At 39.0% G+C, this 27,289-nt stretch overlaps 1 protein-coding gene across 3 annotated transcripts in view; it reads left to right on the top strand.

Annotated features, from left to right (window-relative positions):
- VWA3B (von Willebrand factor A domain containing 3B) overlaps positions 1–27,289 on the top strand; it is a 205,268-nt gene that overhangs the window by 120,042 nt on the left and 57,937 nt on the right. For all 3 annotated transcript variants that reach the window (XM_042932057.1, XM_042932058.1, XM_042932059.1), the window contains exons 14-19: positions 4,364–4,546; positions 10,259–10,389; positions 12,980–13,137; positions 22,053–22,169; positions 22,968–23,055; positions 23,147–23,294. In XM_042932057.1, coding sequence (XP_042787991.1) covers positions 4,364–4,546; positions 10,259–10,389; positions 12,980–13,137; positions 22,053–22,169; positions 22,968–23,055; positions 23,147–23,294 — 825 coding nt within the window. The remainder of the gene's footprint in view (positions 1–4,363; positions 4,547–10,258; positions 10,390–12,979; positions 13,138–22,052; positions 22,170–22,967; positions 23,056–23,146; positions 23,295–27,289) is intronic.

Genomic DNA, 27,289 nt, shown 5'->3' with positions numbered 1-27,289 from the left:
TAATTGGAATTAGAAATATACCGGCGACCCAAATAGTAATTTATAAACTCCTAGTTAGGCATTTTATGTTCATATCTGCCTTTTCCTCACATGCAGTCTATTTCTCTTGCATTATCCCTCAGATTCTCTCAAAAAAGCAAACGAATATTTGATATTCATGTTCTGTGTAGAGGACATTAAGATGTATCACACAATCTCAATTTCTTTCTGAATTTTCACTGACTTTGTAGGACCTGAATATGTAAGGCCAATGCTATTATTCCCGATACTCAGCAGAATTTTCTGCTTGAAAGCATACACAGAGATGCTATTCAGGATTTAATTCCATAGATACCAACTTACTGCTTGTTTGTTAAATGTCTGGGGAAGAATTAAACAGCAAGACAAGTCTTAAATTAACCAAGTGAAAAGAATTCTAGTAATATTCATCTTCATTAAAATGGAATTTATAGGTGTCCTTTGATGGGCATCTCTAGGTGCAAATGGACACCACAGGGCCTCTGCCAGGAGCAGCCCAGCACATCTTTGGCCATTGTCATTTTGGGACTTCTTTGAAGTTAGGGACTTACCCTGGTAGGAATCAAGAAAATGGGAGTGAGGAAGGCTTTTGCACCATTCCAAAGAGAAATGAGTAAAGCCTAATATGAGGTATACCAGGTGTGGGGACATAGAGAAGGCACAGAGTGAGCCACCTGCACAGCCAAACCTCCTTCAGGCAGTTGGGAGAACTGATCCTTGCCTTTCTTGCCACCCCAGTTGACATTTGTGGCGAAAGGGTCATCTGGCTACTGTGTAGACTCAGAAAAGAGAGAACTGGGGAGAGTCTCTCAGGCACACTGCTTGGCCTCATTTAGGGATTGAAGGGACCTCCATGGGGAACATATGAAGGAGTCTTGGGCTGTGAAAGGCTTCCTCAATGTCATGCAGGGGTTCCACATGGAAAGGCCTCGCTACTTTCTTAGACACAGAGCTGCTAGAATAAGTGTGTGGAAGGAGTCAGGGTCAGTCAGGCTGGTGTGCGTGAAAGGTTTACTTCCATGTTCTGAGTCTTCTCTTCAAAGCTGTGAGAACATAAACTAGGGAAAGGAATCCTTGAGTGGGGTGCAAGCAGGAGGTCAGGAATAGCCGGTGTCTGTTGCAGGGATGGAGCTCCTTCTGCAGTCCAGGTGTGCCCGTACCCTCTGCCTAGCTCTCCCAATGCCACATTGGGTCCAGTTTAGCAAACACTACCTGAGGCTGGGTGAAGGTGGGGGGTTCACGAGAATACACTAACAGACTTTCTTGTGCCTGTGCTCTCTTTAGCTGTATGGAATGACAGAAATAGCTTTGGAGCTAGAGAACAGGGTTCGAAGCTCATCCCCAGCACTGCCCATCTGAATGACCTTGGGCAAGTCCTCTACTGTGAATTTCCTCATCTGTGGCTTAGAACTAATACTCCCTATTCATGAGTAAATGAGATGATGTTCCCATGAATGCATTCCACAGATATTTACTGAGTACCTTTTATGTGCCAGGCATTGCTATCAGTCTAGAATACAGTGGTAAGCAAGATGAACCTGTCTTCAGTGAAACTTATGTTTTATAGGGAAATAGGCAATGAGCAGATAAATATATGAAAATATCAGGTAGCATATGAAAAGCTGAAAATGCTACCCACAGTACCTGGCACCCACAATCAGTACTAAATCAATGTTAATTGCTTTCCCTTCCCAAATATATCAGCTATAAGTCAATACAGGAATAGTTCCTGGCTAAAACTCTACAAAATTAACAGAATTTAGGTCTAGCATATAAGAGACTCTTAAAAACTGAGAACAAACTGAGGGTTGATGGGGGGTGGGAGGGAGGGGAGGGTGGGTGATGGGTATTGAGGAGGGCACCTTTTGGGATGAGCATTGGGTGTTGTATGGAAACCAATTTGACAATAAATTTCATATATTGAAAAAAAAAAAAAGAATTTAGGTCTAGCATATCCAGTCTGGTATCAGGGGTAGTGGCCAGGAGTCCCTGGTAAGAAACAAGGATAACGATAGCCCCACCTCAGAGGGTTGTAGGGAGGATGCAGGCAGAGAGCACAAGCAGAGCTCTTAGTGCTTGGTATACAGTATGTACTCAGAGATGGAAGGTAGGCTGAAGGGAGGGGAGGCAGCAGAGAGGACTTTGCTCTGTGCTTGCAGTTGACAAGAGGGATGAGGTCAGCTCAGTTAGGTTGCTGTTTGGTTAGGAAACCAGCTGATGGCCAGAGGGGAGAGAAGAGAAAAAAGGACGAGAGGTGGAGGTGGGCTCATGGGCAGGGGCAGGCTCAATTGCTGCAGCCAGATCCAGAGACTGAGGCTGTGTGTAAGTGGTGGTTGGAATGAGGCCAGACCCTGGGGGACCACTTAACCAGTCACCTCCCTGGGTGGTGTGTGAGCTGCACAAGGCCAGCCATTGGTGCATCCCGAGTCCTCTCTCCCTTATCACTCTGCCTTTCCAGGGCTCATAAGATGAATATAGGAAGGGTTAAAGACCAAATGATAGGAACTAGAAGCAGAGAATAGAAATTGGCTGAAGGAGCCAGCAAGTTGGGTCAATCAAAGAGGGACTCCTGGCACTTGGAAACTCAGAGGAAGTGGGGACAGGACAATCAGAAGCAGTTTCTGAAGGTTCCTAGCTGGGCTGTGGTTGTGGTGGTGGAGAGATGACAGAGGAATTCATCAGTTCATCTTTTCAGAGAGCCAGATAATGTTAACATTACTTGAGAGTCGATCCTTACCAAGAGACAGTTTTATTGCAAATGAGGGGAACAAACAGTCTGGCATTGCTTCTAATACCAAAAATTGGCTTTGAATTCCAGTCCTACCATGTAAGAGCTTGATGACCCTAGGAAAATTAATCTTTCTGAGTCTCAGTTTCTCCTTTGTCTGTGGAGCCCATACCCAGTGGGCCGATTAGGGTTGCATGTTACTGGGGAGAAAAGCAGAGGAGCAGACAAATGACTGTAACAATGGAGAGATTTATGTTCCTATGGATAAGAAACCCAGGGGTAGGTAGTCTAGAGTCTATAGCTACTCATGGATGTCTCCAAGAAAACAAACTTCTTTTTATGTTCATTCTCTACCATCTTTGTTTATGATTTCCACCCTCATGGTTGTAAGATGGCTGCTCCATCTCTAGGGGGTGTCCATTTTCCAGGGGGTGCAGATGGAAAGGGGAAGGACATTAGTGTTGTTGTTGTTGTTCTTGTTGATGTTGTTGTTGTTAAATCTTTGCCTTTTTACTAGAGGAAAGGAATCTTTCCCCTGGGACTTCCACCTGTATCTCAGTGGACAGAACTGGGTCATATGGCCCATTCTAGCTGCAAAAACATGTCAGAAGATGAGTTTTTATGTGTATATAGTTGTTTGTTTGTTTGTTTTTTAACTGGGCATATTACTGTCATGAAAAGAAAACCAGGGCTCTGCCAGTAAAAAAAAAGATGGGAGGAACTGATATTAGTAGACAACTATCTGTCTTTCCAGCACTGCCTCACAGGATGATTGTGAGAACTAACTGGCATGTTATGCTCCCAGCAGAGTGCCTAGCACGTACAAGGACCCTCAATAACTGTCTCTTCTTTCACTCTGTGGGAAACTCATTGACCATGGCCTTTCTGAGGCTGGAAATGCTCTTTTGGAGTAGGTGCTTTGGAAGCCACCTTGAAATCCAGTGGCCTCACTCTCTAGAATCCCAATAGCAAGGATGTTTTACCCTGATACTTTCAGTGCTCTAAAATATAACCCAGCACTTTATTATTATTTTTTTAATATATGTTAAGTTTATTTATAGTTTGCTGTGTTTCTTTTTTTAAATTTTTTTAATGATTATTTATTTTTGAGAGCATGAGCAGGGGAGGGACAGAGAGAGAGGGAGACACCAAATTTGAAGCAGCTACAGGCTCTGAGCTATCAGCACAGAGCCCAACACGGGGCTCAAACTCATGGGCTGTGAGATCATGACCTGAGCTAAAGTCAGACGCCCAAGCTACTGAGCACCCAGACACCCCTGCCCAACACTCTAAAAGCATGAGCTTTAGGCTTAGGTGCACCTAAAATTGAGTGATTTAGTTAGCCACATCTTTCTTCCAGATTCTTTTCTCCACCAAATTGTGAGCCCTCAGAGGCAATGGCTGAGTCATTGGTCTTCATACTCTCACCACCTGGCATTGTTTGCTTTGTTTATTGAATTGACACCTTTCCAAGAAGCCACTCATCACTGTATAAGGAATTACTAGTTGAGAATCTCACTGTCTATAGCAAATACTAAGGACTTTCACATCTAATTTTTTTCTTTCTTTTCCTCTCTTTCCATCTCCCTTTTTCCCCCTCAAAATGTATCATTTCAGCCACCTGAAATGGTGATAGACCAAGTCAAAGTTTTTCAGAAAATTCCCATTTGCACCATCTCCTTCAATTACAATGATGAGATTGCAAATGGATTTTTGAAAGAGCTTGCTTCTTTGACCGGAGGAGAGTTCCACCTTTATAATTTTGGCTGCAAGGATCTGTATCCTCCAGAGGCTATTCAGGTAAGAGCTTAATGAACTGAGAAGAGAGTGTTCACTCTGTACAGGCTGGAGGCCAATGGATAATACCTTAGTTGAGAAAACTGCAACCACAAAGACAACTTAGTCAAGCAAATGAAATCACTTAACCATGTACTCCAAGATGTGGTCCAAGGACCATCTGAACTAAGGCATTTGTGAAAATGCAGATTTCCTGGGTCACACTTCAGAGCTACTAAATTAGACTCTAGGCATAGAGGCCCAGAAATCTTAATATATTTTGTTTTTCTTCTAGGCTTTTTATTATGGAAAGTTTCAAACATACAGAAAAGTAGAAAAGTATATAGACCCCTGCCTCATGTACCCATCAGTCAGATTCAATAATTATCAACATTTTGCCAAATGTTAGGAATCTGTATTTTTTAAAGTTTATTTTTGAGAAAGAGAGAGAAAGAGGGAGAGAGAGAGAGATTGAGAATCTCAAGGATGCTCTGCACTGTCAGTGCAGAGCCCGACACAGGGCTTGAACCCATGAACCATGAGACCATGACCTGAGCCAAAACCAAGAATCAGACACTTAACCGACTGAGTCACCCAGACATCCCAGGAATCTGTATTTTTAACAAGCATCCCAAGGGGTCCCTACTTGGAACTTTGTTAACCTCTGCTATTTATAGACATTTGTGGAAAACTTAAGAAAAATTCAGATCCTAGGAAGTCTCCTGACTTCTCAGACTGTATAACCATGTGACCATCTGATAAATCAATTCATTCTAATGGTCTGATGGGAGAAACTAAATAACATTCTATTCTCCAGTACTCCAGTCTTTGCCTGAGGATATGCATTTCAAGAATGCCCTTCTAGAGAATGTTTTTTATCTTATTGTCTCTCCTGCAGAGTCACTTTAAATCCAGGACAAGCCAGAGCAATGCTGACATTTGAATAAACTACTAGAGTCTGGGGAATGAATCATCTGAAAGGAGAAAGGATCGGAGGGAACAATGAGCTCTCTGAGCTCACACAGGGCAGGGAATAGTGACTCCCTCCATCAGCTAGACTGGAAAACTTCATAATCCAATGGACATTGGGTAGAGTATAAAGAAGGATCTTGCCTCAGGCGTGTGAAAAACCAACTGCTGCTCCAAGTCTGCCTAGAAAATCTTTAAAATGCAAGACCCGAAAGGATCGATCTATTTCCAAGGAAGTTAACTGCATCCCTGAACAAACCCCAAGAATAATTATAAGAAAGCAAAAATATCCATGACCCAAGAAAGTAAAATTAACAGTTTCTGACATTAATTCAAATAGTACCAGGTATGTGAAAAAAAGCAAGAAAATACAAGTCCATAAGGAGGAGAAAAAGCAAACACAAAAATTAAAACATGTGCATAACTGACACAGGTATTAGTGTTAGAGCATAAAAACAGTTATTGTAGCTGTATCTGATATATTCAAAAAGGGAGAGGTGAAAGATACAAGTAAGACACAATTAAAAATTTTAGAGATGTAAACTACAATGTATGAGGTGAAGAATACATTGGCTGAGAAGAACAGCAGGTCAGACATTGCAGAACAAAAGATTAGTAAACTGTAAGGCAGCAATAGAAACTATCCAAAATGTAACACAGAAGAAAGATAATTAAAACAATAAACAAAAACCTAGAAAATAGGGCATAAGTGAGCTGTGGGAAAATTCAAGTAATCTAATAAATATGTAGTTGAAGCAATAGTGCCAGAAATTTTCTAAATTGGTTAAAAACTATAAACCCACAGATCCATGAAACACAATGAATGCCAAGCACAAGAAACATGAAAAAACTACACCAAATCATATCAGACTTAAACTTCTTGGAAGCAGTGACAAAGAGAAAATCTTAAAAGAATAGGGTAAAAGAAGCCAAATTATTTACAGAGGAACACAGGTAAGGATGACTGCATATTTCTCATCAGAAACAACGCATGTGAAAAGACAGTGGAGTGATATTTTTAAAGTACTGAAAGAAAAAAAAAGCTCAATGTAGAATCTATAAACTGAAAATACCTCTCAAAAAGGAAAGTAGAATAAAGCCTTCAAAGATATACAAAAACTGAAAGAATTTGTCACCATTAAACCTGCAGTATAAGAAATGTTATAGGCAGTACTTTAGGCAGAAGAAAAACTATACCAGATGGATATACAGATCTACACTTAGGACTGAAAAGCAAAGGATAACTGCATGGGTCGATAATTAAGACTTTTTTTTACTTCTTATTTAAATCTAATTATAAGATAAATTACCAGAGGGACTTCCAGTTCCAGCAGTAATGGTGTTGCCCCATTCCTTCTAGATCCTACGTCTTATAGCTAAAAAAAATCCTGGATATAACACAACAAATAAGCATAGGAATATTCTGAAAGGTGGAGAGAAGAAAATAGAATCCCTAGGGACCTCAAAACTTAAGGAATGACATGGAAGTAAGTCTTGGGGATTTGTTAATGCCTTCCATATATCCCAGATAGGACACTACTGAACACTCCAATCTGGAATCTCTAACAGGCACAGTCAAAAAAAAAAAAAAAAAAGACCCAAGAAAACCTCATTCTTCCTAGCCAAAGGACTGAGAAGAAGGTGACCTAAAAACAGAAAACCTTTTTTGCAATACCTGCCGTAGTCTAGTCATACACCAATGGAAAAACTTCACCCCTTCCCCTGAGATTTGAGCTGAACAGGGAGCTGATCTTCTGCAAACCCCTGGAAGCAAGTGATGGTGCTCTGATCCCTCTGCCAGATGGCATTTGTAGAGCTGACCAGAGAGCTAATCCTGCATCTCTCACATGGTGGAAGCAGGTGGCAATGCTCTGATCTCTCTGCCAGGGTAGTGTGAATAGGGCTGAATGGAAAGCTGATTCTCCAAACCCTACTAGACAGAAGCAGGTGGTGTTCTAAATCCTGTGCTGGGGTAGTATCAGAGGAATGAGAGGAAGCTTACTGTCCAGTCAGCAGTGCTCTGATTCTCCCATCATGGAGTCCAGTGGCAAGCTGGACTACCCCCATTAGGCAGCTCTAAGACTTAACAAGGCAGTGTGAGGACACTCTAGTCACTGCCGTGCTTCACCACAGCCCTCATCTGAGTGGGACTCAGTGAGGAGATGAGCCTCCAAAAACACTCCTCATCAGTGAAAATGAAAAAGGAATTGTGATTTGGAGATAGGCAGCACTCCACTCTCCCCCTATCCCTGGTGCCAGTGAGGGTTGATAGGAGGCTGAGGCTCCATAACACCCAAAAGAATAAGCATAAATTAAATGTGAAAGAGGAGTAGCCCTCCTGTGGTCCTCCCTGAGTAGAGAGCAGATCCTCCACCCCATCCAGTATCAACAAGACCAAAGGAGGCAGTGCTATGTGGAGCTCCCCAGTGCTCTGACTCCCTACTCTTAGGGGCTCTCTCTGTGAACAAAGTAGAGATTGCCGTCCCACACAAAGAGAGCTGAACTCCTGACGCTGTGACAGCTTGCTTTGACGATAATAACTGGGAAAAAAAGTCACCAGACACACAGTTGTGCCCAAATGAAAGTAAAATTTAGTCATGAGAGTCCCAAACATATAAAAAGTGTACGAGAAAAACAGGTTCCCTGGGATAAGTGGGTAGGACTAGCCAAAGAGACACAGCCACAAGTGGTCTGGTTTGGGAAGCCTTTTTCCCCAGAGACCTGAGATTCTTCTCTGCACAGAGACACCAGAATGTGTACGGGAAAAACAGGCAAGAATGATCCAGCCAGAGCAAGTGGTCCATTCCAGGAAAACTCTTCCTATGGGACAGGGACCCTCCTACCCCACCCAGTGACACAGGACACCCTGGGGAGAGAGTAGAGGCACCAAAAAATACCTGGCAATCTGACTAGGGGAAACTCCTTCTGCCGGCTCAGACAGCACCAGCAGGGACCAGCGGGAGCCCCAGTGACACCAAATTAATAAAGGAGACCAAAATAATATCAAAAAGGCTCTGAAAATTAAACTGCCATTGGAGCAGCAGCCCACAAAAGTAGGACAAAGTCCCACATGCTAAATTTAAAGTTACTGTGAGCTAAAATAAAAGTTTTATTTTGAAATATTTTTTAAAGTTTATTTCTTTATTTTGAGAGAGAGAGAGAGAGAGAGAGAGAGAGAGAGCAAGTGGGGGGAGGGGCAGAGAGAGAGGGAGAAAGAGAGAATCCCCAGCAGACTCCACACAGCCAACATAGAGCTCCAGGTAGGGCTTGAATTTGCAAACTGTGAGATCATGACCTGAGCCAAAGTCAAGAGTCAAAAGCTTAACTGACTGAGCCACCCAAGTGCCCCGAAAATAAAAATTTTTAAATAGGACCTAGAGTTTCATAACACAACATAGCCAGAATGTTCAGGATGCAGTAAAAAGTCACTCATCATACCAAGAACCAAGAAAATCACAACTTGAATGAGAAAAGACCATCATATGATCCCAACACCGAGATAGATGAATCAGATGTTGGAATTACATGACAAGGATTTTAAAGAACCTATTATAAAAATGCTTCAACAATCAACTACAAGTTATCTAGAGAGAAATGAACAAATAGAAAATCTCAGCAAAGATGTAGAAGTTATAAAAATTTCCAAGTGGGTATTCTAGAATTGAAAGATGCAATAAAAAGTGAACTTGCTGGATAGGCTCAGTGGTGAGAACACAGATAACTTAATGTTATCAGTGAACTTGAGGTCAGATGACAGAATTCAGTCAATGTGAACAATAGAGAGAAAGCCAGAACCATGGGAACCTATAGGACAATAATGAGAGACATTAGTGTAATCAGAGTTTCCCAAAGAAAGGAGAAAGAAAGGGGGGTGAAAGACTACATGGAAAAATAATAGCTGAAAGATGCCCAAATTTGGTGAAAGATATAAACATACAGATTCAAGAAAATGAGTAAACTCCAAAGAGAAGTTTGGAGTGGACAACTTTGCAGTCATAAATTTGACAACTTAGAAAAAAAAAAAAGGACCACTTACACAAGAAACAAAAACTACCAGAAATCAACCAAGATAAAATGTGCAGTGTGAATCACACCAAAATAAATATTTTATCAAGAGACATGAAAGCAGATGTCTGAAAAAATACTTGAACACAAAAGTTCATAGCCTGTTTATAATAACCCAAGCTCGTAAAGTCCCTCAACCAGTGACTAAATTTAGGTATTCAATATATAATATAATACTACTCAGCATCGGTGAATGAACTCCTGATTCATGCTGCAACCCTGGTGAATCTCAAAGTGTATGAATGAAGTTGGACAAAGAATACATACTGCATGATTTCATTTATATAAAATTCTACAAAACTGAAGCTATAGTTTCAATATAGTGACAGAAAGAAGATGAATAGTTGCCTAGGAATTGGGGGGAGAAGGGTTTTAGGGTATGGAGGATGGCAAATTTACAAGGGGACCTGAGGAAACTTTTGGGGGTTATGGATATGTCTATTATCTTGATTGTTATGAAGATTTTACAAGTGTGAATGTCGAAACTATTCAAATGGTACACTTTACATACACTTGGTCTATTTTATATAGTTTATATTCATATAAATTTTATATTATACTTCACTAAAACTGTTTATTAGAATGGAATAATATGAGAACTACATGAAATTCTTTAGATTCTTTTCTTGATACAGTTGGTTTTCTGTTAGAAATGTTTGAAATTTGAACTCTTCACAGTATGTTTACTTCTCATTTTGGCAGAATGAAGATCTGACTCTTTTAATTAAGGAAATGGAGCAGGGACGAAGTGACCTGGAGAAGGTACAAAACCTTTATTCAGAGTCCTTGATCATGGATTGGTGGTACAATGGGGAAAAGGAAGGAGACAGTAGGTGAGTGTGTCAGAGCCCCTGTTTTCCCCCTCAGATGCTCTGCTCACTCTCCTTGCTACCTCTTTTTTCTGTAGTACTTCTGGGGATTTCTTTTAGTGAAAGGAATCACATAGCATGATTATGTAGGAATTTTTTTTAAGGAAAGAGAATTCATAATCTAATTTTATAATCTAATATGTGGCTTAAGGAGGCCACATATTTACCTTTATATGTAAGTTCCAAAATCCTTGTGTGGCACTTAAGAGAGCAATGTTAACATCTCATCTCCCACCCCGTGTGGATAGGCTCCCCCACCCCCAGCAGTGACAGAGCACAGCAGGAGTGCTATGTATTGTAGCAGATTTGACTCAGGGATCAGGAGCCCCAAGGGTCTCTGTGTGATCTTGGCGAATCTCTGACTTCTCTCCATACCTGTCCATTGCTGAGTCTCCATTTCCTCATCTTGGAAATGGCAGCTGTGGTGGTAGGTTTTAGTATAGATAATTTCTCAGGTCTTTTTCTACCCTATAATCTAATATGCCTGTAATTAGTAATCTTTTAAACAAAAATAAAAACCACACCAATATTCAGAAATGGTGTCAAATCTTATTAATACAATTTAACATTGTACAGATATTCAAATATCTCAGCTTCATATAAATACCCTATCAGGAAGATGTCTTTTTTTTTTTTAAGATTTATTTACTTATTTTGAGAGATAGAAAGTGCGCACATGTGCGCATGACTGGCGGTGGGGGGGGGGGGGGGGGGGGGGGGGGGGGGGGGAGGTGGGAGGGAGGGGCAGAGGGAGAGAGAGAATCCCAAGCAGGCTCCACACTGTCAGCATAGATCCTGTTGCAGGGCTGGATCTCATGAACTGTGCAGTCATGACCTGAGCCAAATCAAGAGTCAGGTGCTTAACTGACTGAGCCACCCAGGTGTCCCAGGGGGATGTCTTTTTTTAAAAAACAGTGATAGCAAATACAAAGAAGTTGAAAATACATTTATCAATCAGGATTTCATCTTTGTCAATATTAACTGTCTTCCTCTTAGCAAATTAAGCATTCATATGGGCTGGAGGCAGGGCATGAGCATGGAATCAGTAAAAGAGATAAATATTATACTGGGAAATCTTCTAATGAGATTTTACAGAATTATTTTTAAAGTATTTACTTGGAAAAGCTCAGGTATGTCTTCTCAATTCAGATAATTGGAACAAATAAACTAACAGTCAAATAAATGGGCAGCACCTCAATGTAAATTACCCTTTGTAGCTTAACTATCTTCTTTCTCTTATTTAATCAAACTAAAAAATCTTGGGACAAAATGACTAGCTATTACTTGGAAGCTGGCTTAGTCAGTTGACTGTATCTGCTATTGATTGAGTAGTGAATGCATTTTTGGTTTTTGTGTTCCTTTTTAGGGGCTAATTAGGGCATGTTCTAGAGTCATGCAGAAAAGTATTTTAATCCAGGCTTCCCATCATTACATGTTGGGTAAATTTGGGCAAGTTAGTTAACCCTGCTGAGCCTCAGTTTCCTCATCCACAACATGGGAATAATGGTGGTCATATGGTTGTTGGGGAGATTAAATGAGGATATGCCTGTCATGTAATAAAAGCCTCATTCTAGAGAGAGCATCCTCCTATACTTCCTTATAACATAACATTAGGAAAAGTTAATTCACTGACATAACTATAGTCAAAAATAAATTACTTTGTTCTAGCTTTTTACCAGGTGAAAAAATGTTTCAGCTCCAAATCTCCTCTCCCCTCCTTCTTTTTTAAAGCATTTATGGAAGTGCAGATCATTTGCCTGGCAAACTGGGATGCACAGATGAATATAAGCCTGGCCCCTTCCATCACAAGATGCAGTGTGGTGGGGGATACAGACACACAAGATTATGGGACACTGTGGAGTGGTTGATGAAGTAGGCATGCAGGTGGGGGGTGTAGGAGAGAGAGGGCATGTTTTACAGTGTTAGAGCAGGAGATTGTTCTGGAAACTTTCCTTTCTGTGGCTGCTATGTTTAAAGCTTCAGGAAAGGTATGTCTGGGAAAGTTCTCTGGCATTTCTGGGGCCCCTCCTGGCTCCAGATCTTCACCAGAATGGTTTCCTGTGATCTGGTACTGGCATAGGGGGTCCAAGGCAAGGGTTTCCCTTCTCTGGCTTTTATAAGAGCTATCTAGTCAACCCTATGGTTAGAGAAATGGGTTTGTGTAAGGCTTTCTCATTTACAACTGGCTTTTCCTCATGTTCATTCTCACATCAGTCCCACAGAGTTAGTGCACAGCTGAATTACCCCACAGTTTATAGAAGAGGAAAGTTAGGAAGTTCAGAAAGGATTCAGGGACTTCGGCAAGTCACACAGCAGGGAAAGAACAGAGCTGCAGTGTGAGCCATAGCTAATGACTCCACATCTGGACCCCTGTCCTTTCTTCGGCATCAGGGAAGATAATTCTTATATTCGCCAAGCGAGGCGAGGCCCATTTCTTTAAGTTTGTAGCATTCAACATGATTGTATTGATCTAACTCTGCCTTCTTGATGGAAATTCTGTGTTTCTCCCCACTCCTTTTTTTCATCTATTTTTTTTTTATCTAAATCAAAACAGGCATCAAAAAGAAATCTCTTCTATGGTTTCAACTTCAGAAAAATGTGCAAAACCTCACTCTGATGTCGAATCAGCACAAATGTCATCCCTAGATATGTTGAAATTACCAGAGGACTTTTCAAATGAAAAGATTCCAAAAAGGAAAGTCCTCCACGCAGGTATCAGTGAACAAAATGGTTTGAATCTCATTACTAGTTTTCCTTCAATGCAAGAAGGTAGAATAAAACTAAATCCACCTAATATTTATTTTTTTAAATGACACCAACACTTCTTTTTTTTTTTTTTAATGTTTATTTATTTAGTGAGAGAGAGAGCCGGGGGAAGAGAGAGAGAGAAAGTGCACAAGCCAGTGGGGGAGAGAGAGAATCCCAAGCAGGCTCTGCATAGAGCCCTGTGTGGCCCAATCTCAGGAACTGTAGGATCATGACCTGAGCAGAAATCAAGAGTCAGACGCTTAGCTGACTGAGCCACCCAGGTGCCCCAATGCACATAATATTTCAAAAGGAGCCTAAACCTATGGGTTTTTGGTTTTGTTTTTGTTCTAGTGACATGTAATTGCCACATAACATTATATTGGTTTTCGGATTACAACATAATGATTTGATAGTTGTATATTATTGAAGATTGATCACCACAGTAAGTTTAGTTATCATCCATCACCATACATAGTTATAAAAATATTTTTCTCTTATGATGAGAGAAAAGATCTATTAAGATCTACACTCTTAGCAATTTTCAAATATGCAATAAAGTGTTAACTATAGTCACCATGCTGTACATTACATCCCCATGACTTTATTTTATAACTGGAAGTTTGTACCTTTAGACCTCCTTCGCCCATTTTGCCGACTTCCCCATCCCCCACCTCTGGCAACCACCAGTCTACTTTTTTTTTTTTTTTTAACTTTTTTTAATGTTTATTTTTGAGAGAGAGAGAGAGAGCATGAGCGGGGGAAGCCAGAGAGAGACACACACACACAGAATCTGAACCAGACTCCAGGCTCTGAACTTTCAGCACAGAGCCTGACACAGGGCTTGAACTCATGAACTGTGAGATCATGACCTGAGCCAAAGTCAGATGCTTAACCACCTGAACCACTCAGCATCCCTCTGTCATAAATTAACTAACCATATAAACATGGGTTTATTTCTGGACTCTTATGCTGTCTCATCGATCTGTGTGTCTGCTTTGATGCCAATACAATACTGTTTTGATTACTATGGCTTTATTAACAGTTTGAAATCAAGGAGCATGATGCCTCTGGCTTTGTTCTCCTTTCTCAAGATTGCTTTGGCTCTTTGGGGTCTTTTGTGGGTCCACACAAATTTTAGAATTGTAAACCTGTGTTTTTTTGTTTTTGTTTTATTTTTTTTTAATTGTGTTAATGTTTGTTTATTTTTGAGAGAAAGAGCATGAGTGGGGGAGGGGCAAAGATAGAGGGAGACACAGAATCCCAAGCAAGCTCCGGGCTCTGAGCTGTCAGCACAGAGCCTGATGCAGGACTCAGACTCACAAACCATGAAATCATGACCTGAGCTGAGGTCAAACGCTCAACCGAGACACCCAGACGCCCCTGTAATGGCTAATGATTTTGAATATCTGTTCATGTGCTTGTTTGCAGTCTGTATATCCTCTTAGAAAAAATGTCTGTGCATGTGCCTTACCCATTTTCTACATGGATCATTTGTTTTGTTTTTTTATTGACAGGTACTGAAAGTTCTTCATTCTAGATTCTAGGATTTTGTTTTAAATATGTTGCTTGCATATATTTTCTCCCAGGATGTAGTTTGTCTTTTCATCTTCTTGAGTCTTTGACCAAGCAAAAGCTTTTAAAAATGCTGAGATTCAGTTTACCAGTCTTTCCTTTTATGGATCATGCTTCTGGTGTCAAATCTAGGAACTTTTTCCTTAGCCCTAATTCCTGAAGATTTGCTTTTATGTTTTTCCTTAGAAATTTTGTCATTTATTTCCATAGTTTTAAAACAAATGTAGCTTTATATTATACATTTAAATCCATAATACATTTGAGTTTTTATTATTCTTATTATCCAAGTATAATTAACATAGTGTTATATTAGTTTTGGGTGTACAATATAGCAATTCAACAATTCTATACATTTTTCAGTGCTCATCATGATAAGTATACTTTAAAAAAATTTATTAATTTATTTTTAATATGAAATTTATTGTCAATTTGGTTTCCATACAACACCCAGTGCTCATCCCAACAGGTGCCCTCCTCAATACCCATCACCCACCCCCCATCAACCCTCAGTTTGTTCTCAGTTTTTAAGAGTCTGTTATGTTTTGGCTCCCTCCCTCTCTAACCTTTTTTTTTTCCTTCCCCTCCCCCATGGTCTTCTGTTAAGTTTCTCAGGATCCACATAAGAGTGAAAACATATGCTATCTGTCTTTCTCTATATGACTTATTTCACTTAGCATAACACTCTCCAGTTCCATCCATGTTGCTACAAAACGCCATATTTCGGGGTGCCTGGGTGGCTCAGTCGGTTGAGCATCCAACTTCAGCTCAGGTCATGATCTCACAGTCTGTGAGTTTGAGCCCCGCGTCAGGCTCTGTGCTGACAGCTCAGAGCCTGGAGCCTGTTTCAGATTCTGTGTCTCCCTCTCTCTCTGCCCCTCCCCTGTTCATGCTCTGTCTCTCTCTGTCTCAAAAATAAATAAACGTTAAAAAAATTAAAAAAAAAACCCGCCATATTTCATTTTTTCTCATTGCCACGTAGTATTCCATTGTGTATATAAACCACAATTTCTTTATCCATTCATCAGTTGATGGACATTTAGGCTCTTTCCATAATTTGGCTATTGTTGAGAGTGCTGCTATAAACATTGGGGTACAAGTGCCCCTATGCATCAGTACTCCTGTATCCCTTGGGTAAATTCCTAGCAGTGCTACTGCTGGGTCATAGGGTAGATCTATTTTTAATTTTTTGAGGAACCTCCACACTGTTTTCCAGAGCGGCTGCACCAGTTTGCATTCCCACCAACAGTGCAAGAGGGTTCGTGTTTCTCTATATCCTCGCCAGCATCTATGGTCTCCTGATTTGTTCATTTTGGCCACTCTGACTGGCATGAGGTGGTATCTGAGTGTGGTTTTGATTTGTATTTCCCTGATGAGGAGTGACATTGAGCATCTTTTCATGTGCCTGTTGGCCATCTGGATGTCTTCTTTAGAGAAGTGTCCATTCATGTTTTCTGCCCATTTCTTCACTGGATTATTTGTTTTTCAGGTGTGGAGTTTGGTGAGCTCTTTATAGATTTTGGATACTAGCCCTTTGTCCAATACGTCATTTGCAAATATCTTTTCCCATTCCGTTGGTTGCCTTTTAGTTTTGTTGATTGTTTCCTTTACAGTGCAGAAGCTTTTTATCTTCATGAGGTCCTAATAGTTCATTTTTGCTTTTAATTCCCTTGCCTTTGGGGATGTGTCAAGTAAGAAATTGCTGCAGCTGAGGTGTCAGAGAGGTTTTTGCCTGCTTTCTCCTCTAGGGTTTTGACAGTTTCCTGTCTCACATTCAGGTCCTTCATCCATTTTGAGTTTATTTTTGTGAATGATGTAAGAAAGTGGTCTAGTTTCATCCTTCTGCATGTTGCTTTCCAGTTCTCCCAGCACCATTTGTTAAAGAGACTGTATTTTTTCCATTGGATATTCTTTCCTGCTTTGTCAAAGATTAGTTGACCATACTTTTGTGGGTCTAATTCTTGGGTTTCTATTCTATTCCATTGGTCTATGTGTCTGTTTTTGTGCCAATACCATGCTGTCTTGATGATTACAGCTTTGTAGTAGAGGCTAATGTATGGGATTGTGATGCCTCCTGCTTTGGTCTTCTTCTTCAAAATTACTTTGGCTATTCAGGGCCTGTTGTGGTTCCATACAAATTTTAAGATTGCTTGTTCTATCTTTGAGAAGAATGCTGGTGCAATTTTGATTGGGATTGCACTGAATGTGTAGATAGCTTTGGATAGTATTGACATTTTAACAATATTTATTCTTCCAATCCATGAGCATGGAATGTTTTTCCATTTCTTTATATCTACTTCAATTTCCTTCATAAGCTATCTATAGTTTTCAGCATACAGATCTTTTACATCTTTGGTTAGGTTTATTCCTAGGTATTTTATGCTTCTTGGTGCAATTGTGAATGGGATCAGTTTCTTTATTTGTCTTTCTGTTGCTTCATTATTAGTGTATAAGAATGCAACTGATTTCAGTACATTGATTTTGTATCCTGCGATTTTGCTGAATTCATGTATCAGTTCTAGCAGATTTTTGGTGGAGTCTATCGGGTTTTCCATGTATAATATCATGTCATCTGCAAAAAGTGAAAGCTTGATTTCGTCATTGCCAATTTTGATGCCTTTGATTTCCTTTTGTTGTCCAATTGCTGATGGTAGCACTTCCAACACTATGTTAAACAACAGCGGTGAGAGTGGACATCCCTGTCATGTTCCTGATTTCAAGGAGAAAGCTCTCAGTTTTTCACCATTGAGGATGATATTAGCTGTGGGCTTTTCATAAATGGCTTTTATGATGTTTAAGTATGTTCCTTATATCCTGACTTTCTCGAGGGTTTTTATTAAGAAAGGATGCTGAATTTTGTCAAATGCTTTTTCTGCATCGATTGACAGGATCATATGGTTTTCATCTTTTTTTTTTTATTAATGTGATGTATCACAATGATTTGCAAATATTGAACCAGGCCTGCAGCCCAGGAATGAATCCCACTTGATCATGGTGAAGAATTCTTTTTATATGCTGTTGAATTTTATTTGCTAGTATCTTATTGAGAATTTTTGCATCCATATTCATCAGGGATATTGACCTGTAGTTCCCTGTTTTTTGCTGGGTCCCTGTCTGGTTTAGGAATCAAAGTAATGCTGGCTTCATAGAATGAGTCTGGAAGTTTTCCTTCCCTTTCTATTTTCTGGAACAGCTTGAGAAGGATAGGTATTATCTCTGCTTTAATTGTCTGGTAGAATTCCCCTGGGAAGCCATCTGGTCCTGGACTCTTATTTGTTGGGAGATTTTTGATAACTGATTCAATTTCTTCACTGGTTATGGTCTGTTCAAGCTTTCTATTTCTTCCTGTTTGAGTTTTGGAAGTGGGGTGCTTAGGAATTTGTCCATTTCTTCCAGGTTGTCCAATTTGTTGGCATATAATTTTTCATAGTATTCCCTGATAATTGCTTGTATTTCTGAGGGATTGGTTATAATAATTGCATTTTCATTCATGATTTTATTTATTTGGGTCATCTCCCTTTTCTTTTTGAGAAACTTGGCTAGAGGTTTATCAATTTTGTTTATTTTTTCAAAAAACCAACTCTTGGTTTCATTGATCTGCTCTACAGTTTTTTTAGATTCTATATTGTTTATTTCTGCTCTGATCTTTATTATTTCTCTTCTTCTGCTGGGTTTGGAGTGTCTTTGCTATTCTGCTTCTATTTCCTTTAGGTGTGCTGTTAGATTTTGTATTTGGGATTTTTCTTATTTCTTGAGATAGGCCTGGATTGCAATGTGTTTTCCTCTCAGGACTGCCTTTGCTGCATCCCAAAGCATTTGGATTGTTGTATTTTCATTTTCACTTGTTTCCATATATTTTTTAATTTCTTCTCTAATTGCCTGGTTGACCCATTCATTCTTTAGTAGGGTGTCTTTAACCTCCATGCTTTTGAAGATTTTCCAGACTTTTTCCTATGGTTGATTTCAAGCTTCATAGCATTGTGGTCTGAAAGTATGCATGGTATGATTTCAATTCTTTTATACTTATGAAGGGCTGTTTTGTGACCCAGTATGTGATCTATCTTGGAGAATGTTCCATGTGCACTAGAGAAGAAAGTATATTCTGTTGCTTTGGGATGCAGAGTTCTAAATATATCTGTCAAGTCCATCTGATCCAATGTATAGGGCCCTTGTTTCTTTATTGGTCCTGTGTCTAGATGATCTATCCATTGTTGTAAGTGGAGTATTAAAGTCTCCTGAAGTTACCACATTCTTATCAATAAGGTTGCTTATGTTTGTGATTAATTGTTTTATATATTTGGGGGCTCCTGTATTTGGTGCATAGACATTTATAGTTGTTAGCTCTTCCTGATGGATAGACCCTGTAATTATTATATAATGCCCTTCTTCATCTCTTGTTACAGCCTTTAATTTAAAGTCTAGTTTTTCTGATATAAGTATGGCTGCTCCAGCTTTCTTTTGACTTCCAGTAGCATGCTGGATAGTTCTCCATCCCCTCACTTACAATCTGAAGGTGTCCTCAGGTCTAAAATGAGTCTCTTGTAGACAGCAAATAGATGGGTCTTGTTTTTTTATCCATTCTGATACCCTATGTCTTTTGGTTGGAGTATTTAGTCCATTTACATTCAGTGTTATTATAGGAAGATATGGGTTTAGAGTCCTTGTGATGTCTGTAGGTTTCATGCTTATAGTGATGTCTCTGGTGCTTTGTGGTCCTTGCAACGTTTCACTCACAGAATCCCCCTTAGGATCTCTTGTAGGTCTGATTTAGTGGTGATGAATTCCTTCAGTTTTTGTTTGTTTGGGAAGACCTTTGTCTCTCCTTCTATTCTGAATGACAGACTTGCTGGATAAAGGATTCTCGGCTGCATATTTTTTCTGTTCATCACATTGAAGATTTTCTGCCATTCCTTTCTGGCCTGCCAAGTTTCAGTAGATAGATCTGCCACTAGTCTTATCGGGCTCCCTTTATATGTTAGAGCGTGTTTATCCCTAGCTGCTTTCAGAATTTTCTCTTTATCCTTGTATTTTACCAGTTTCACTATGATATGTTGTGCAGAAGATCGATTCAAGTTACAGCTGAAGGGAGTTCTCTGTGCCTCTTAGATTTGAATGCCTTTTTCCTTCCCCAGATCAGGGAAGTTCTCAGCTATGATTTGTTCAAGTACACCTTCAGCCCCTTTCTCTCTCTCTTTCTCTTCTGGAATTCATATTATACGGGTATTATTCCATTTCATTGCATCACTTAGTTCTCTAATGCTCCCCTCATACTCCTGGATTTTTATCTTTTTCTCAGCTTCCTCTTTTTCCATAATTTTATCTTCTAATTCACCTATTCTCTCCTCTGCCTCTTTAATCCGAGCTGTGGTCGCCTCCATTTTATTTTGCACCTCATTTGTAGCATTTTTTAGCTCCTCCTGACTGTTTCTTAGTCCCTTGATCTCTGTAGCAATAGATTCTCTGCTGTCCTCTATACTTTTTTCAAGCCCAGCAATTAATTTTATGACTACTATTCTAAATTCTTGTTCCATTACATTGCTTAAATCATTTTTGATCAATTTGTTTCATTTCATTCAATTCGTTTTGATCAAATTCGTTTGATCAGCAGGACAAGGTGAGCCCAGTATCCTCCTACACCACCATCTTCCCCTAATTATATCCACAATCTGATCTTAAAATGGGCAAAGGACCTGAACATACTTCCAAAAGAAAACATACACATGAAAAGACAACAGACACATGAAACACACACATGAAAAGACAACAGACACATGAAACAGACACAGATACTCTGCATCACTAATCATCAGGGATATGTAAATCAAAACAACAGTAAGATATCACCTTACACTTGTCAAAATAGCTAAAATCAAAATGACAAGAAATAACAGTGTTGGTGAGAATGTGGATAAAAGGGAGCCCTCATACACTGTTGGTAGGAATGTAAATTTGTACAACTACTATAGAAAACAGTATAGTATAGTGGTTTCCCCCAAAAAATTAAAAATAGAAATACCATATGACCCAATAATTACACTGGGGACTTACTCAAACAAAATGAAAACACTAATCCAAAAACATAGATAAATGCACTCTGTGTTTATTTCAGCATTATTTACAATAGCCAAGATATGGAAGCAACCTAAATGTCCATCAATAGAAAAATGGATAATGAAGATGTCACACACACACACACACACACACACACACACACAGAGGAATATTGCACAGACATAAAAAAGGATGAGATCATGTCATTTGTGGCAACATGGATGAAGCTAGAGGGTATTATACTAAATGAAATAAGTCAGACTGAGAAAGACAAATACCATGATTTCACTCATATGTGGAATCTTCAAAAAAAATCAAAACAACAACAAAAAGCAGCAGCAGACCTGTAAACACAGAGAACAAACTGATGGTTGCCAGAGAGGAGGAGGGTAGGAGCTGGGCAAAATGGGTGATTCTGTCTCCTTCTCTCTTCGCCCTTCTCCCACTCACGCTGTGTCTCTGTCTCTCAAAAATAAATAAATAAACATTAAAAAAATTTAAAAAAAACAAGGGCATGTTTCACTCATGAATACTTCATAAAGGCTTGGTACTTGTACCTCCAAATTGTGAAATACAGACCACACTTACAATTAATGCAGTTTCTATAATCACATATGAAAAATAATCAAGATGTCTTAGTACAGGCTCATTACCTTGTACATAACACACTGACTAAATGTCTATATTTGATAAGTATCTATTTGCTAGTTAAAGGGCTGCAAATGTGAATAGGGTGAGGTATCACTCCCAAGATTATGTTATGTTGACCTTAAGCCAAGGTTGTCTAGGAGAGCCCGGTAATACTCACAGGTGTTCTTAAAAGCAGGAGCTTTTTTCCAGCTGGTGACAGAAAAGAAAGTCAGAGAGACTTGAAGCATGAGGGGAATTCAATGTGCCATTGCTGGCTTGAATATAGAGGTGCCACGTGAGTAGTAATGCAGGTGCTTAGGGAGCTGAGAGGCCCCCCAAGAGCCAGCAAGGAAACAAGGACCTCAGTCCCACAACTGCAAAGAAATAAACTCTGCCAACAGCTTGAATGAGCTTGGATGCAGATCTCTCTCAAAGAGGGATAGAGCTTCAGCTCAGATAAGTGGCAAAATCCTTTACCTCAGCATTGAGTTGGTGGCAGAACTGTTCTCTGAGGTTTGGGAGACTGAACTTGTATTCATTTTTTGAGGATCCAAGGAAATGGTTGCGTCTAATAAAATATCTTCTTTTGTCCCAAATTCCTTTAATCCCTTTCCCTTTGATACCAACAGAATCAACCAAAACCAGCCTGCTCAGAAGCCAGAGGTCCACCCACAAGAGCTCAGCTTGCAGTGAGAGGATGGATGACCTTTCTAGTTTCAGCAGCTGGAACACTCCAGGTGACAGAGGCAAGCCAGAGAGGGTCTCTATGTCAGGAAGCCCAGGGTGGCCTTCCTTTGCCCATTGTGTCTGTTCCTAAAGAGCTGGGTGTAGATACATTTTGATGACAGTGAGGACAAATCATTTTTAAGTGGATTAGGATCGATTCCTATTCAGGGACTCCTTGTAAATCAGGTCAACCTGCTGGAGTAAATTAGATTTTCTTATACTAACACTCCCAAACACTCCTTCTTCTAGATGTTGCTGACTCAACTAGCTAATATTTGTTTTCATTTATAAATCCAAGTTTATATAAGGATACATATTAACAACCCCAAATATTAACTGAAAGTTTGTACCTACAACTAAACAGGATCTAATAGGAGTTTTGGTTTTCCATACAGAGTTGAGGAACCACAAAGCAAACAATTAGAAACTAAAATGTTGATGAAGCTTCTTTTGTATAATTTGGGGGGAGTCTAATGAGGGCAACACTGAACAATCAATGGTTACTGGCATTCTCATTCAACATTTTAAAAATGTATTTTCTGGGGAATGAGAGAATGAATGTCTCATTCTTCCTGGAGAGAGATCTGAATGGATATGGGATGAAGTAGGTAAGCAAAACAATAGGGCCATTTGTATCTATGCATTGGTCTTTAGTGTTATTGTAAATGAATCTTGCCTGAGAACCCACTATGACAGGTCAGTATTCTCTGAAATATGATTCATTTATTAGCCTTCAGTCACAACTGAACTCTGAGATAAGAGCAATCCTTTTGCATTTTGGTAAAAAAATTATACAACTGTCATTTCTCTTTCCACAGAAATGAGTGTCCTGTTGATAAATGAGTATCCAGATGGCATATCATTAGAAAGATTGAGTCAAGAAGAAAGCCAGGTTCATGGCCAAGAGTGAGTACTTTAATTTTCCAGGACAGTTGTGTTATGTTTTTGTTTATTACAAGCTTTAAGCATCATAGTTTTGTTGTCTTATTTCTTCAAGTATGTCTTCCGAAAACTGGCTCAAAACTCATGGCTTGGTTGCCAAGAAACTCACCATCATGGATGCCTTGTCACTGACAGCGGTCCCTCACACCCCCACCTACATTCCCATTCTGGACAAGTATGTTGTTTCCAAGGTCTTTGATGAGGTAAAACTGTTTTTCTCTGTGTTCCTGCCTGATGTGTTTTTCATTTCCAGTTCAAATAAAAAGTAGCCCACTTCGGTCTTGTACAGTTGTAAGAGAAATGTATTTCAGCCATTGAAAAGAAAAGTGTTTGTAAAGATAGTAAAAAGGAGAGAGGAAAGCTCTTAAGCATTTTTGTTTTTAAGCTGAGAAGAAATTGGCCTTTTTCATGACTGGCTGCTGGTGGGTGGCAGTGTGGAGCTGCAGAAATGTTTGAAAAGCATCTCAGAGTCATGAGTCAAGAGTGAACATCATCCAGTATCAAAGGACTGGGAGAATTTGTGAGAGATTATGTCCTTTGCTTACCTTCTGTTCCTAAATATAGTGCATCTTTTCCATCATAAAAGTCTCCAAAAGAAAAAGAGAGAGAAAGAGGGAAGGAGGGAGAGAGAGAGACTGAGAGAGACTGAGAGTGAGCCAGAGCAAAGAACCGTAAGAGAGTGACAGCCGTGTCTTGGAAGGGGAAAAAGCAGTAGGAGGGCATGGAAGGGTTAAATGTGGAGGACAGCCAAATAAATACTGAAAAGTTCCCCTTGAATTGGGCAACCAGAAAGCTCTTGCCCTTGGCAAGAATAGATCTAGCTGAACAGCTAGACTGTTCAAGGATGAGGAACACACAAAAAGCAAGGATATGAAGATCAAACCCCAGTGCTTCTGGACAAATACAGTGTTAGCTAATGACTTAAATAGGAACATATCAGGCTTTATGGGCACTAAATGGGAATAGTATCCTTAAAAGATCTTATCTCATGTTGAAATATTTATAGAATAAATGTAGGGTGCTTGGGATTTGTTTCCAAATCATTGGGATAGTGGGAGTAGTTGGGGGAAGAGAAAATAGATAAAACAATATTGGCTGTGAGTTGATAATTGTTAAATTTTCATAAGAAGAATATTCAGTTAGGGGAAGCTCATTCTACTATTCTGTCTGCTTGCTTTTTTTTTTTTTTTTTTTTTTTTTTACATAGTTTCAATTTTCCATCATAAAAATTTGAAAAAAGCAAAGGCAGGAAAACTTTTTTAAAAAGGCTTTACCTAACTGGTCTTGATATATTTGGAAGAAGCAGAGAAATTGGTGAATTTTTTCTATTAGTCACATTTAAGACATTGTGCCCATGGAGTTCAACATGCATCCTGGTTTGACACAACCAGTGGTTTTTGCTCTGGAGGTTGTTTGTGATTTATCCTACATTCCTAATAACTGTACCTCACGGTGAGTGGTTCTGTCCCTGGCTGAGACCTTGTGACTGGCAGGTTCTATTTGTACCTCCAGTGAACTCTAAACCGATTAGATAACAACATATCCCTTGAACTTGACTTCTTCCAGAAGCAACAGAGAGAAACGGAAACTGATTTATTTCTTCTAGGAAGTTTGGTGGCAGCTTCCCCTATTTTGTGCATTTATTTTCTTAATATTCTTTTTTAGTGTTTATTTTTTGAGAGAGGGAGAGAGAGAGAGCAAGCAAGGGAGGGGCAGAGAAAGAGGGAGACACAGAATCTGAAGCAGGCTCCAGGCTCTGAGCTGTCAGCACGCAGGGCTGACAGATGCAGGGCTCAGAGCCAGATGCAGGGCTCAAACCCACAAATCGTGAAATTGTGACCTGAGCTGAAGTCAGACGCTTAACTGAGCCACCCAGGCACCCCTTTTTATTAATATTCTTGAGTTTTATTTGGAATAAGATGTATTTAGTGAACTGCCCTGAGAAGTAGAATTTTCTTGTGCTTATCATGTCTCTTTCTAAGCCTCCCAATAACCTGAAACTTGGAAAAGTACATTTCTCAAAAAAACAAATATGGTAACAGTAGTGAAGTATAAGCATAAAATCAAAGGAAGAAACCATGAGGGAAAGATTTATAGATTGAATACAGAAAAATGTTATATTACATAAAAACATGTAAATAAAATGAAAGAGCACAGAATAATATTTGTAACATATACAACAAAAAGTTATAGGAGTAATGTCTTAAATATATTTTTGTGTGTGCATCCATATAAATCAGTGTGTGTGTGTGTGTGTGTGTGTGTGTGTGTGTATGTGTATGTGTGAGCACATGAGTGCATATAAATCAGTGTTTTGTTGTTCTGTGTACACATAGAACATGTATTCATACCATAAAGGAATAAAAAAATGGTAAATACCTCAGTGGAGAGTCTGGAGAGGGCGGGGAGTCAAAACCACGTTCAAAAATATTTCTTACTGGTAACCAAATATATGTGTTTAGAAAAAATACAAATTGATAAGCCAATTAGACAACTCCCCTACCACCACCATCAAATTTGTAAGATTAAAAAAGTACTAATAAACAAAAATACTAATGAACAGTGATGGAAAAGATAGGATGAAATTGGAACTTTTATATCCTACTGGATATTCTAGATTTATACTGGAGTATAAATTGTTTCAGCCTTGGCAGTACACTCAGAGGTGTTAAAAGCATATAGTCTTCCCTCCACCAAATCCATATTTAGATATTTCATAATCAGAAATACTAATACATATATTCAAAGAATAGTTAGCACTGCCTTATATCTAACATTGAGGACCCTAGAAGCAACCTAAATATCTAAACATCTATATCATGGAATGTCATACTTTCATTAAATATCCTATTTCCCCAGAATAAGAAATGACGTGGGGAAAATCTCTCAATATAGTTAATGCTAAATGATAAAATCAGGCACAAATCTTCACATATAGCATGTAAATTTGGTTACATGTAAGTATGATGTAAGACGTGGCACTCTTTCTCCCTCCTTTTCTCTTTTACCAAAATGTTAATAGTGTTTATCTGAGTCATGAGATTATTGGAGGCTTGGGGGTCTTGTTTATGTACTTTCTAATTATTGTTGTAGTGCTTTTAACTCTGAATATGTATTAATGATACACTGAAAAAAAAGTAAAGAAAAACAGACCTATAACAAATGATAAAATGGTGAAATATAAAGGGAACTTAATTTTTTACTAACTTATTTTTTTATTTTTATTTGCTAAGTAACATATGAATACATTCTCAGTAGGGAATGAGCATATAGAAGTCTTTAAAGGAAAACATGGAAACTTCTTTCTCAACTCCTCTCATCTAGGAAGGAAACCCTCTGAGTAGTTTGGTAAATGTCTTTCCAATTCTTTTTCTACACACAAACTCATATATGTACATATGTATACCTAACATATACATATGCATAACAATTTTAGTAAACATAAATGAGGTGATATATGGATTTGCCATTTTTATCTTTTATAAATTATCTTTTATAAAAATTATCTTCTAAAAATTAAGATCTTAGAGACCTTTACACATGTGTAGATATGGGTCTCATTCTTACTAGTTTCAAGGTTATTCTCCAATGTTACTTTTATTTCATGTGCACAACATAGTGATTTGACAGCTCTGTAAGTGACGCTGTGCTCAGCCCAAGTGTAACACCATCTGTCACCATCCAATGCTATTATAGTACCATTGACTATATTCCCTATGCTGTATATTTCATCCCCAGTTCTTTCCCATTATTAATGGGCATTTACACTGTATCCTTCTTTTCCGTATCACAAACAATCCTGTGACAGATTTCCTTGCACATAGATTTTGGGGCACAGGTACAAATCTCTCTTTGGGATAGCTTCTGTAAAGTGGTATTGCTGGGCCCAAAGGGTGCATACATTTAAATTTTTGACAGATGAAACCAAATCACCCTTGAAATAAATGTTACATTTCTAGTAGTTACAGTGACAGCCTTTTTTCTGAGAGGAACTCTATATAATATCTCTTGATAAACATTTGCTCTACAAGTATAGAAATGCTTTGAAAACCCTGAAAATAGTATACAGACATAAAATCTTATTCAACTATCCTCTCCTCACTGGCTCATATTCTGAAGAAATAAACATAGCAATTCATGTAATAATAATATACCTACTCTGAGACTGTCATGGGATTAAAAGAAGTAATGCACATAA

Source organism: Panthera leo, chromosome A3, assembly GCF_018350215.1.
Source record: "Panthera leo isolate Ple1 chromosome A3, P.leo_Ple1_pat1.1, whole genome shotgun sequence".
Classification (NCBI taxonomy): Eukaryota; Metazoa; Chordata; class Mammalia; order Carnivora; family Felidae; genus Panthera; species Panthera leo.
The sequence above is the reverse complement of the archived record's forward strand: the minus strand, read 5'-3'. Positions and strand labels throughout refer to the sequence as shown.